Genomic DNA, 14,356 nt, shown 5'->3' with positions numbered 1-14,356 from the left:
GTCCAAGCTTTGCAGGGCTCTGCCTGGAGGGACGCTAAGGAAATCATAGCGCTTAAGGAAGCTTTAGAGGTGGCTAAAAAGGAGATTAGATTAGAGGCAGACACAAAAGACCATTGGAGACAAGAAGCGAAAGATCTGGAAGCTGCATTCCACATAACATGAAGGCAGCATATACAGGAGTTGTCAGAGTGTGCCGCTGTTGTTACACAGGAAATGCCACCATGCCATGATCTATGTGAGAGAAGGATTTTGGACTTGAAAGGCCAGTTTCAGATTTATGAAAAGAATGGTGCTGAATTCAAGGGGCAGCTAAGAGTGTACGAAAGAGGGTATTGGGCCCATCCATGCAGGGCCAAGGAAGGAGACAGAGAGCTCCAATGATTTGATTTCCTCATGTGATGACAGCACTTTTAGCTTAAAAAGTGGGAATGCTGTATTGAAAGTTGTTGAGACACAGCCTAGTGCACCTGCTGCTCCGGAGGAGAGGGCACCAGTGGCCCCCATTCGATTCAAAGAGGTGGTTAGGCTAGGGGCAAGGGGGGGGGTAATACAGTGGATACAACCATCATCCCTTTTACGCCCGAACAGGTTAGAGCAGCAGAGAAGCGGATTGGGCCACTTTGAAAGGATAATGCTGTTGAGTGGTTGACCAAAATGGCCATGATAGGGGAGAGTGCTGATTACACATTGGCTGATTTAGTGAAGATTGTACAAGAATGTATGGAAAGCAAGGATTTTGCAGAATTACCTTTGGCCATCAGGAATAGGCAAGCCCTGAACAGTGTGGCTATTAGAGATGAAATTTTAAAGTTATTCTTTCCCATGGAGTCAGTTATTGTGCTGTTCCATAATGAAAAACAGGCCAATGGGGAATACCCCGAGGCCTATGTGGAAAGGAAAAAAATATTGTTCGTAGCCACAGGGCAGATATGACTTTGATGTGCCTGAATTTAGGCACCCGTTAGTTAAGGGTTTCAAGGCTCAGTTGAAAACTTACTTAGGAGGTGGCATTAAAAATGCTCCTTTAGATGAAATTATGAACCAACCTACAGAGGGATACGAGTTTGAAGCAAGCAGGGGTCTGGAAGTGAGAGTGCATACCAGAAAGAAAAGGTGTTTAGGAAGTGACCAGACCATGTGTGTTTTGATGACACAGGTGACAGCACAGGGAGTAAGAGAGTACTGCAGGGATGGCAGCTGCACATTAATGCTGTGAGAGTGTCCGACAGATTTAAGCAGCAGCTGCCAGTCAGAAATAGGGATTTTGGAAAAGCGCAGAGCAGCAAAGTGCATCCCAGAGAGATAGAAACAGGAAATAAAGGTTATCAAAAAAATGAGAAATGGGAGTTTTGTCCCTCTCGTTTGGACTTCAGAGATTCCGTATGGGAGGAATTGTTGAAATATACCAGTAGGGAAGTTATCCATGGCCTTCCCACCATCCAACTGCTAGAGCTACTCACTGAGTATAAAAAGCAGAATGTTTCTAATGGCAAAGACACCTCTGAAGGCAGACAATCAGAGTTCAGACTGAGACAGCCTGGCACTACCTGGTTCCCAGCTTACAATATCATTTGGCACTATTGCATTATGATAGCTGGGGGTGTCCTACTGTTTTAGTTTCTTTTGAGGATGATTTTAATACAGGAGTGCTGTGGCACAAACAATGTATGCTAATTGACAGAGGTGCCATGTATAGTTTGGTCAGTAATGACAGAGAACCATTCTCTAAGTGGATACCAGCTTGAGATATGATATTATAAGGCTTTGATGGCTCAGAACAGAGGGTAGGGTTCACTACTTCGAGAAGGGCAAAGATTGGATCCCAAATTGGAGAGTTCTGTTTCGGTTTGTTCAAATTGGGTGAAGTGGGGATCTTGGATAGCGATATCATGTGGAAGTGGGGAATGCTTGTGGATTTTCTTAATAAGGTTCTCAGGATCACAAGAAGCCCAAATCAAATGATGGTTATCTCGACACAGGTTGTGCAGCTGTGAAAACTGCAGAGGTGTTGACCTTCCCAGAGCGGGAAGGGGATATAAAGATGTTGGCATTAATTTTAAGCAGGTGTGGGCAACACACAAGCTCCAATGAGGAAAAATTGACGTCTGCATGAAGGTGAAAGGAAAAGACCTGAGGCCACAACAGCAATACAGGTTTCCTCGGGAAGCGGAGACAAGCAACTGGGAAATGATCAAGGCCTGCATGGAGCAGGAAGTGTTGATAGAGACCCACAGTTTGGTAAACAGCTCAATATGGCCAGTGATGAAGGCTGACGGAGTGACTTGGCGGTTGACTGTAGACTACTGGCAGTTAAACTGAAGCACTCCGGCCCTGGCAGCTATTGTGGCCAAACATCCGGAGGTGCTGGTGAGTATCGCCCATGAGGTGACTTGGTTCACTGTACTTGATCTTGCCAATGCCTTCATTGCAATTCCTGTAAACCCTAATCACTTGTATAAATTTGCTTTTACATTCTGTTCCAAGCAATTCACCTTCACTAGGCTCCCTCAAGGGTACCATAACAGTCCATCACATTGCCACCAGTATGTAGCGCGGATGTGGAAACAGCTGCCAGAGTGACAAAGGAAAAGTCATCTCCTATGTTGACGACATCCTGGTAACTGCAGCATGAAATGAGGAACGCATGGCCCAATGTGACTACCAGATCAACCATTCAAGAAGGAAACTATTCTATAGTGTACCAAATGGATAAGGAATGTGTTTGTGTCAATATAGCATGCATAGAATTGAAGTTAATAATTGGTTTAAATATAAGATATATTGGTATAATGCCACTTTTTGTATATGCAATGTAAAGAGCATCCAGTGGTGTGACTTTGAGTTAAATCTACATGATTGGCTATCTAATGTAAACACAGTTAATTTAACTATGTTTAAAGCTTTGGAAACAGTTCCCCGAGGGATGTCAATGAAAGTAGTCCAGGAATTGTTGCAACATCCAGAATTGGTCAGCATGCTGAAGGAAAATGAGAAAAGAGCCAAACAATTGATCATTGAGGTCTCCCATGATAACGAACAAATTATGAAAATTTTGAGTAAGGTTGAAAAACTAGGGAGCCATTGCTGGGATGGTCTCCTACAGCAACAGGTGTTTTAAATGTAATGTTACACCACATAGTAATATTGATTGTATGTGAAGTTATTATGTTGATCTGCATGATTGGGATGTGGTGTGCTGGCATACTCTATAAGAGAATGAAAGCTTAAGTGAAAGAGGAATGAACAGATATGACACACTCTGACTTACCTGGAATTGATGCGGCATATGGACTTGGATTACTAAACAAATGAACCATATGGATGCAACATCAGGACAGCTGTGGGTCTTGAGAACAGCGCTGTCCTAGGTCATCGTCTACCAGGTGTTACCCACCTGGGCATTGAGCTAAGAGGAAGCCTGTGGCCCAAGATATCATCCGCTGATACTTATAGATACTGATGGGATGGGATCTGTACACAACCCATCATAGGAAGGTGAGACGGATGAGACTTTCTTCAGACAGTTAGCGGAAGTTTCCTGATCACAAGCCTTGGTTCTTACAGGGGATGTCAATCACCCTGACATCTGCTAGGAGAGTAATACAGCAATCTAAAGGCAATCCAGGAAGTTTTTGGAAAGTGTTGGGGACAACTTCCTGGCGCAAGTGCTGGAGCAACCATCTAGGGGCTGTGCTCTTCTCAACCTGCTGCTTGCAAACAGGGAAGAATTGATGGGGAATTAGTGGATGGTAACTTGGGCAGCAGCAATCTTGAGATGATCGAGCTTAGGATCCTGAGGAAAGGAAGGAAAGCAGCAGAGTAAGGAGCCTGGATGTCAGAAAAGCAGACTTCGACTAACTCAGGGAACTGATGGGCAGGATCCCCTGGGAGGCCAGTCTGAGGGGGGAGGGGCTCATGAGAGTTGACCGTGCTTTAAAGAAGCCGGAATAAGGGTTCAGGAAGAAACCATCCTGATGTGCAGAAAGACTAGCAAGTATGGCAGAAGACTAGCTTGGTTGAGCAGGGAACTCTTCAGTGAGCTAAAACACAAAAAAGCAAGCATATAAGAAGTTGACACTTGGACAAACAACTAGGGAGGACTATAAGAGTATTGCATAGGCATGCAGGAATGAAGTCAGGAAGGCCAAAGCTTAACAGCTGACAGTGGCAGAAGAACAGGTTAGGAACTATTTAGAAAAGCTGGATGTGTACAAGTCCATGGGACTGGACACGGTGCACCTGAGGATGCTGAGGGAGTTGACTGACGTGATTGCAGAGCCACTGGCTGTTATCTTTGAAAACTTATGGTGATCAGGAGAGGACCTCGATGGTTGGAAAAGGGCTAATATAGTGCCCATCTTTAAGAAAAAGGAGGAGGAGGATCCAGGGAACTATGGACCAGTCAGCATCACTTCAGTCTACAGAAAGATCATGGAGCAGATCCTCAAGGAATCCATTTCTAAGCACTTGGAGGAGAAGGTGATTAGAAATGGTCAGCATGGATTCACCAAGGGTAAGTCATGTCTGACCAACCATATTACATTCTCTGAGGGAGGTGACTGACTCTTTGGATGCGGGGAGAGACAAGGCTTTTGATATGGTCTCCCACAACTTTCTCACCATGAGGTAAAATTCCTTCCTGAACACAAATCTGGTGATTGCTGTGAACACTGGCAGTAGGGCAACACTTTCAAAGTAGGGATTTCTAGGTTATAGATCAAGTAGGTGCTTTGGCACACCCCAGTCAAAACCTCCAGCCTTGGCTGTAGCCAACACTCAGTGCTTCTGAGGCAGGAGGCTCTTCCCACGCTGCTGCACCTGTCGGTACAAGAGGGGGGAAACTTCCTTTCCAGTCCCATTTGGCAAAGCCCAGAAGCATGTTAAAATACCAAACATCCTCTACTATGTTTTGCGACTTGGTGAGAGTAAAGAATTTGTGCCCTATTCTTTCTGTTGTCCTTTTCCCTCCATGAACTTAGCTCAGCCCTTTTAAGTTTACTTTGTAACTAAACTGATTGTGGAGCTGCTTCATTCTTCTGGATCTTTCCCTGACTTGAGAGAGGATATTTTGTACCTGAAAGCTTGTTTAACATCTCTCCCAACTAAAAAGTTGGTCCAGTGAAAGATATTACAGAGCAAATATTGCTTTTTTTCATATTCCCTGGACCGTCACGGCTATAACACTGTGTTGACTGGGAGTGGCCAACCTGCAGCATGACTGCCACAGGTGGCTTGGGTAGCCTTTGTGTGAGACATATGCATCAGATTGGGGAGGGATAAACTGGTTACCAATTGAAGCACCACGCTTAAAGCACAACATTTGACTAGACCCAATTTTTTTTCTCTTAATGAGAGAAAATTCTTTGTGCAATGGTTTTGAGCAGATGTATGCTAGTAGTGTTTCTCAAACTGTGTGACACGCCTCCCTTGGGGCCAGGGCTCCAAATATTCCTGGCCAAGCTCAGACAGCAGTGGCAATTGGCAATGGGGGAGCAGTGGTGGTGGAAGCAGTGGTGCCAGTGGGAGGAAGCAATGGCCTTGGTGGTGAGGGAAACAAGGGGAAAATGCAGCCCTATCAGAATACATTGCCCAGTGTTGAGTGGAGGTTCCCTATATGATGTATGGGGGAGTGATAGGCACCTCAGCAGCCAGTTTATTGAGCTGTGAGCCACATGAGTAGCCAATAAGAAACATTGAAGACATGGGGGTGTTACTTGAGTTAAACTGTCCCCTGTGGCCTTCAGAATTAACAACTTCTAACAATGAATGGGTTCAGCTAACACTGCTATTTTTCTGTCTGTTTAGCATGTGAAAGTTTTAATTGTGGCTGAAGGGGTTAGGAATTAAAGCTTAAATTCTACAGAGCTCCTCAAAAACTGATTGGGTTATGAGGGAACATTGCACCACCATGTGATAGCTTGATTCAACCCATATGTATCGTGTGGAAGACCTGCAGTATTTCACGTTCAGGATCCCTTAGCTTCTAGGCTAATCAATTTCTTATAAACTAAGGATAGAGAAATTTCTTTTTAATTGAACTTGAAACATTTTGTCCACTTCCTATGAGTGACTTTTTCTGAACTTTTGTAGATGTCTCCTTCACCGTACATAAATTACTCTTGCCTCTCAAGGAGCCTGTTGGTTAGTTATTACTGAAACAAAAATGAAATAAAACAAATGATTAAGGAATCTGGGTTTTTGATTATGCTGCTCACCACTGTTCATGAATATTCAACTGTGCAACTAACTGCAACTGGGACTTAAACAGCAACGCTATACCTAGACGTAGTGGCAAGCAGCATTTTCCATTTAGTGACTCACAAATGTTATTACCTCTGAAGTAGATAATTTTTTACTTTTTGATCAATTCTTATAATCACAAATATTATTAGTAATGATTATCTTATCTTTCTGTATGGAAAAATACCTATGAATATACAATCTAGGTCTATAAAGAGCATGAATGCAGTGGTTTATGAGTATTTATTAAATAAAATGAAGGCTTTTAGGCAGTTTAAAATATGGATGGATCAGGATTAAAAAGAAATATGATTTAGTATAGTCAAGAGAGCCTAGTTAATCTTTGCAACTTGGTCTAAGGCAAAACTTCTTGATGCTATCTCTATACTAGTGGCTAATTTGTACTCAGTGCTCCCAGTAACGCTTGTGGAAGGTTAGCATCAGAATGATTGCAGGATTGAGTTCTGAGAGCCAGGTCTTCCAACATTAAGTCAGCTGTATTTAGATCAGTCATTCCAGATGTCCTGATCCTACCAAGCCAAACTGTGCATCTCTAGTAAGGGTAGCAGACTCCTGTAGAACTCTGCCTGGTTGTTGGGTTGACCTTCAGAAATGAATCAAGGCCTTAGACTTCAGAGGGCAGCACATGGCTAATGTACCAAAGAAGTGATGCCTATTTCTTGGGCTGCCCTTGACAAGGGAGGGTATATTATTTTTATGTGAATAATGGCTACAGGCTAGGGCTCTATGAGTTTAAGATAATTTGAGGCAGACTGAATCTAACAAAATATGGTGTGTCATCTTTTTATTCTAAAAATAAGGTTCTTTTCTAACAAATTAGACCCTATTAAATATTGCGCTTTTTACAAGATACTAAAAAAGACAATTTAAAAAGACTATCTTGAAAACAATCCATCTAAGCATAATAAAAGGCATCAGGTATGGGATATTTTATGAAAATGTTTAATTCAACTGTTTCTTTGGAATGTAGTAGTCATAGTTTGGAAATTTAAATTACAGTTCAGTTCTATGTGTTTTTATGCTACTCCGTGTCTGAGAATACAAATGTCATTTAAAGTTAAGGCTTCGCTGTTCATTTTGAAACAACAGTTTACAAGTGTCATATTGTCATAGAAAATAAAATTTCTGTAAAAAAAATTTGCACAAAATCTTATGATGGTACAAAACATGAAGCAATAATATACCAGTAAAATGAAATCATTTTACTACAGAAGATTTTTTTATAGTTTTTCAATAAAGAAAAAATATGTTATTTTACACTTTAAAAATTATGAAACAATCTAAAACAATATAAACTGAACATTTTGTAACACTGCCTTTACAAATTAATAACTTTATAAACATATTTTTTAAATATATTTCTCAGTGCAAGATACTTTTCAATGTAAAGTTGCAGTATCATTTTTCCTTTATTGAAGGGCAATTTTCATTCCATTACCTTCAGAGAAACCAAATCTTCATTGCTCTGTATGCCTGAAGACTGTAAGGGAGATATTTTTTTTCTTTAATTTGTTAAGATCAATTGTTTAAAAAAAAGCAAAAAAGCTTCCCCCCAAATTTAAATTGGACCAAGAATGGACATTTATCTGAAATCCACTGAAATCAGTGGAAAAGCTTCAGTAACCTCAGATCAGGCCCATGCACCAGGGTTTCCTCTTAAAGGCAACCCATGTGTGTTGCTCCCATTCTGTTTAATAGAATAAATATGTTTTCATCTAAGGGAGAACAGACCCTAAGCAATTAAATTATGATACTATGATACAAGTGCAGTAAAAATAATCTTCTTTGGGATAATTCACTAGCTGTCTTCTTACTCACGTGGCCGGGTTGTGGTATCAGGTACGTATGACTGAAAATCCAGGCTCCGCTGACATCATTGAGAGTTCTACTGTTTATTTTAAGGAGGCCAGGATTTCACCCTCAAACCTGACTTCTGAGGGTATTCCAGCTTTTCAGATCGTTTTGAAGGACTCCATAGTATCATTAACTAATAGTTTGCTTTTTCCATTGTGACTTAGTAAAAAATCTTTCATTTTTTGACTACTGCTAACACGTAAGATGTTATATGGTGGATTGAGATTGTATTTAGTTTTATCCCTGCATGAAGATACTGCATAGTGTCCTATGGGAGCAGCCCTGGAGAAAAACTTTATCTTCCCTGATTCAGCATTGCTCCAAGGAGGAATTAAATTACTGCAGCACTTTCCATGCTCTCACTTGCCCCAGTGTCTTTCTGTTGGCTTAACTCCACTGGAGCTTTTAGTATATTGTGGAAAATGTGGAGTTAAGCTTCTCTACTTCCTTCCCTCTTCATCCACTCCCCACCAATCTGCTAAAGGGGAAGGGAAGAGGTCCTAGGAAAGCAGCTCTCTCATCTTCCCCAAAACTGGTGATCGGTCATGCCAGGAAGGAGATGGAGGAGTGGGTTTTAAATGTCTTTGCTTACCTGCACGGTAGCACAGTTGTGCCCTCCATAGCTAACTTCTTACCTTGTTGGACCAGCTACATAAGCCATTGATTTATTATGCCAATAATTTATTTAAAACATTGGAAATTGGCACTTCAGTTGTCAAGCTCATTCTTTGTGAATCTTTTTTTTACATTTTTCATCCAGTTGTATCAATCACTAACTTCACAAAGTGAACATACAAGGAAGCTGTATGCTCTAGGGATAGTATTGTTTATTCTCTTGAAAACTGTGAGAAAAGCACCTAGACTAAAATTGCTTCCTTGATATAACCTGACCGTAATCATTATGTCGCTGCACATTTCAGGTACCCTCAGTACCCATGAATAACTCTGATTAACATGGATATGATCCTGATTAGTATGAATAGACAGACCTCAAGGAGACCACAGAACCCTCTCTTGGTTGAAAGTAGAGGGAAAAGGATCATTTCTATCTTTGAAGGCAATCTTTCAATAAGGAAATTCTTAATTATTTTCCTAAATGTAAATACCTATTAATAGGCATCTGGGTAAAAGTAAAAGAGATTTTTCATAACTTAAGGAAAAAAGATACTGTCACTTTATGCTGTTAACAAGAAACCCAAAGTTCGACTTTGGAGGGTAAAGTTAAGAATTTTCCCTTATTTTTTAACACAAATCTAGTAAAATCTTTTGCCATTACCAGCAAGTTAAAGCTGCAGTTTTCTTTCCTTGACAATGGCAAATGTTTATGCAATCTACTCAGAGAGAAAGAGAAAGAGAGAGAAAAGAGTTTACATTTGAAAATACATTCTATATGAAAGAACAATAAAAGAGAATATTGCAGCTTTATACAAAAGGGTCAACAGACATGAAATTGAAATACAGAAAGCAGAACATTCGAGCCAAGTTGTCAAATTTGATTAGCCCTTGCCTTGTGGAGGCTATTTCTTACACTAAAATATACTCTCTTAGTCAGTGAGCCACCAGAGTATGATTAAAGACAAGGGCTTTAACTGGAGGGAAACAGAGTTGTAGCTAATGTTAACACAATGAGAAGCAGTACAAACTAAAAGGCACTTGAGAGGACATACACTAGCCAGTGCCAAGGACTTTTGTTTTGATTATAGGCAGTACACTCAGTTGCCAGTTGTGTCTAATGATGGCACATATTCTTTTATGGAATTCACAAGCACGAAGTTTAGTACAACACTGAAAAACATCAATAAAATTTGACTGTATTGCTTTGTAAACAGAGCTGACACACCATATCGGTACTGAGGCTACAGTACTTTTCAAAAACACCCTAACCTTCTTTGCCTATGCACAACACGAGCAATTATACACAAATACAGGTGCAGGAGTCCACTTGCTGTTACTCTGATTATTTTCTGGCCACTAGGCTACAGACAGCATGTCCATCAAAAGGACCCCACTGAATACACTTTGTGACAGCATCTTGGATTTTGCACAGTAAAAATAAATCTATCCATAAAAGAAAACCAAGAGAGAGGGAGAGAAAGAAAGACAAAATGAACTGTAAGTCATCATACTTGGTCTCAACACCAGCATTTGATTATTTCAAATGAAACCAACAGAAAAAGCAGACTGTACATGATTCAGATTAACACAGATTGTTGTCCATGTTTATTGGTTACACCCATTGAAGCTCCTGAGAAAAGCCTGGCTCAGTGTCATCAACGCACTTTTCAGCCTGTACAGTAAAAGATCAACAGTTCCCAGCACAATCAAGTCATGTCCTTCCATTCCAATTCTCTGACACTTCTTTAGTTACTTTATACCTTCATGCTTCTGAGTAAGAACTCTGTGTGTTTAGTTTATCTTTTTTCAATTTAACACCATCCACTAGTTCAAAATTGTAATTCTCCAGTGCAGATAAGTTCCTGTCTGACATCCCATTGTGCCAACAGGCACAATAAAGAACAACTCCACAGATGGCTCCTAACAGCACACCCAATGCACTCATGGCTATAATAGTAATAAGAATAGGGTCTAGGGTCTTCAGCACATTGCCTGGCTTCCTGGAGATGTTATCATTATATTCATCCCTTTCTACAGGATACGAAGAAGTAAATCCTGAAATGGAATAAACAATTGCAACATTTTTAGGACTGAGTGTAAGAATTGATTTTTAATTTGAGTTAGAGTTTTGGAGGAAGAATGTTTAGATTTTAACAAAAGTGTCTGCATTATTTTTCTCTCTGGAAAAGTAATTTATAGCTAAAAACTACAAAATTGCTCAGATACTGATTATTATGTGTTTTCCTCTACCTCTGGGTTTGCTGTAAGTCATTACTGATCTGATCCTTTTGGCTCGGGATTCAAGTGAGTCCTGAGATAATACAGCAGGCAGATAGAATACATCTGGGCTCGTTTGTCATTTTGTATAACTTGACTACAGACTTAGTTTAGCCACATGGGAACATTTACAAACCAAAAGACCAATTTTGACCTCAAAGCCATTTGGCACCAGGTTTACTCTTTTAACTTCAATAGACAAGAATTAGTCCCTGGGATGTGAATGCTGGAAAAGTAATGTTTTGTCTCCTCATGTCATCATGGTTTCCCAGAACCTTTCTGGATTTATGATAGAGATATGATGATGGATGACCATAAAAATCCTGCTAATTTTGTAATTAAAACTGAGAGAGAACTTTGAAAAAAAAGCATTGCCACTGACTTCAGCAGAGGCATGTCTCAGCTCTTTGTTTGAAAAAAGGAAAATCAGGATAATAGGATGCATTTAATACTACATTTACAACTATTATTTTATTGCTGGGGAAAAAAAGCACAGTATTTTGCTAGATTGGCCGTAATGGGACATTTTCAGTGCAGTGTGAGAAATGATTAGCTGGGAGAGTTTTTGGCCTAATTACCTAGATACTGTAGGCAACATAAATTATAAGATATGATAGGATTTTTTCAACAAAGGAAATGAACTTTAGATAAGAAAACTCTAATCAAGCAGATTCTATTGTGAGATTTAATATAGAAGTGCATAGCTTTAATGCTTCTGCATGATTTCATGGACTTTTATTTAAGGCTGCCTTAAATGTCATATATATTATAATTTATATAATAAAAAAATCGGAAACATTCAGTATCATCCATGATTACAGCACTTAACAAAAAGGGATTACAGAGTTCCGGAATGTACATGAAAATATGCTGTCTAATATATTCCATTTTAACAATAAGATTGCTTTTACCTGTTTGATTACTTTCTGGGTCTTCTTCATCTATTTCCTTCTCCACATCAGTTGATTCTAATGAAGCAAAGAGAATTGACATTGATTATTAGGGTTACAAACACTGATTGACTATCGTGCTGGCAATAATGGGATAGCAGATTTTTCTATGTTAGAGCATCATTATGTCAGCTTGACAGAGCCGTTCATTATGATGGGCTCTGAAAATTAACAGAAAAAAAGGTTTAAAAATTCCGCTCCGCCCAATCTTGGCACACTGTTAGAGTTATCAGCAGGGGTTTTCCATGTCTGGGAAAGAGAAATCAGTATGCGAAATTAGCATCTCATTCACTGTATTTACAATTTTGAAGCCCAATTCTTCAACCCTTCATCAGCAAAGTATTTAATCACAAGAATAGTTCTACTGGCTCCAGTGGGAGCTACTTTTCTGAGTAAGGACTACTTGTGTGAGTAAGAGTTGCACAATTGGGTCTTTGATTTGAACAATCAATCAAGTGTCATGCTTGTCAAGAGGGTTAGTGACACGATGGACAAGTGCTCTCCACTTGGCTCTGTCTGTTGTCAGCCTTTCTGCTCTATTTATATGTAAATAAATAAATTGTAATTGATTTGAACTCCAAGGCCCAAATCCTTCAACTAGCATCCAGCCTGAATAAGTGAGCCAGGTGCTTAGGAAGTGTGTGGAGTAGGTAGAAAATTATTCTCCTAGCTAGGCAGCGGTGTGAGAGAGGGGCCAGCCACACTGCAGCTTAGCATTATGGTTCTAGCATTCTGCTTCACGGTGGCAGGGTTGCTGTGTGTGCATTGTCCTCCACAGGGCTGGATTCTAAGGTTTATAGAGAATGTACAGCCTCCTCAAATCCACCTCCACCCTAGACTATGTAACCAGATTGGATCTGTCTAAAATCTGTGTAACGTGCTGCTGAAGTTTATTAAGCCCCCCTCTAGTGGCTAATAGATACATAGGCTAGAATTATACTGTTAACTAAGATGGTATGAGTTTGTAATGACCATCCTGGTTCCATTCTCACTTCCTGTGATGGGGTCATTGCCAAGGGCTTTTTAACCCAAGGACAACACTTTTTTTCCTGAGATTGCTGCCAGATTAACAGCAGTATGTGCTGTACATAGGATCATCACTGAATACAGTAAATAGGGACTGTTTTGTGTCCAGATGCTCACAAGTCTCTCATAAGTACTCAGCTTTTCTACTGAGCAGCTGAACATGCCATGTTCTTATGCTGCAGAATACACCCCATCTTTAGAAGCTGATCATTAGAAAAAAGCTGTCACAACCATTGCAGAATTATAAAACAGCAGGTGAAAGAGGCGAAAGGTTTTATAATAAATCTAGATTTTCATAAAACATTTAAAAGTGCTTTACAAAATCTTATCTCAATGATAAATTATATTGGTGTAGGTAGGATACAAACTAAGAGACCATAAATCAAAGGTAGTGATTATGATGTCAAGTTTTTGGGAAGGTGATCAGTGAAGTGGAACATGGATCACTAGTTGTACATCTTCTATAATATTTCCACTGATAGTCTAGCAGAGGGACTAAACAACTAGTCAGAGATACTGACTTATTTTACAAAGCTGGTTAGCATTTTGAGCATCAATTAAAATAAAGACATGATACAAAAGGACTAAAAAACTTAGAAACATGATGATCTAAAAAGTCTCTTAATTTCTATTTTCTGTGACTATGTGATTAGTCTTACCTTGGGAAGTTGTTCTTAGTTAGCAGTCGGTATTGTAGAAATGACTTTTATTCAAAATGATGTCATACAGAAGATTAGAAATATAACTAGCCTCCTTTATTTGCTCCAACACTAACACCATACCTAATGCCAGCTGTGGACAGTGTTTTAGGGCAAAGCAGATACAAGTTGGGTTATGTCTATGGTGCAATGCAATGCCATGTAGAGAGATGTGTGCTAGCTCTGAGTAAGCTGGTATAGCACCAAGTCAGCTTCTAGGATCTAGGGAGGTGGCTGTACTTGCTTCTGGTTTTGGAGAAAGTTCAGTCAGATATAGCTTGGATATCTCAACATGGTGCTGTTTTGTGCTCTGTAGACATATCCTTAATGGGATCTTTAGAAATTAAATGTTGGCCCCAGTCTGTAGTCCTTGACTTAACTGTAAGTTTTAACTAGGGAAAGACTCAAGCAGTGAGCTGGATCATGGTTCAGGATGGAAAAACTCTCACTAATATTAATAAATAATAGCATAATATGACCCTTTCTCAACAAAGCAACAGTGACTAGAGCAGAATGAATCATATTTTGGCTGGGACTTTTTAGTGGTTTCTTGCTATTCATACTTACTTCGGCAATCCTCTTGTGCAATGCGGTTGTCAATATTAATGTCATCGACAGCAATTCCTCCAGTTCCTTTTCCAATTTCTCCCTCAATGACCACCTGGAAAAATGTTG

The 14,356-nt window shown here is 39.9% G+C and overlaps 1 protein-coding gene across 4 annotated transcripts in view; it reads right to left on the bottom strand.

Annotated features, from left to right (window-relative positions):
* Nucleotides 1–7,187: 7,187 nt before the first annotated feature.
* Nucleotides 7,188–14,356, bottom strand: part of NRP1 (neuropilin 1) — a 151,121-nt gene continuing 143,952 nt past the window's right edge. For all 4 annotated transcript variants that reach the window (XM_019531006.1, XM_019531015.1, XM_019531023.1 and 1 more), the window contains exons 15-17: nucleotides 14,249–14,342; nucleotides 11,919–11,975; nucleotides 7,188–10,785 (exon numbers count right to left, since the gene is read on the bottom strand). In XM_019531006.1, the coding sequence (XP_019386551.1) occupies nucleotides 10,493–10,785; nucleotides 11,919–11,975; nucleotides 14,249–14,342 (444 nt within the window). In that variant the 3' untranslated portion in view covers nucleotides 7,188–10,492. The remainder of the gene's footprint in view (nucleotides 10,786–11,918; nucleotides 11,976–14,248; nucleotides 14,343–14,356) is intronic.

The sequence above is a fragment of the Crocodylus porosus genome, unplaced genomic scaffold (genome assembly GCF_001723895.1).
Source record: "Crocodylus porosus isolate Cpor-Errol unplaced genomic scaffold, CroPor_comp1, whole genome shotgun sequence".
Taxonomy (NCBI): Eukaryota; Metazoa; Chordata; order Crocodylia; family Crocodylidae; genus Crocodylus; species Crocodylus porosus.
This window is presented reverse-complemented; position numbering and strand designations above follow the sequence as displayed.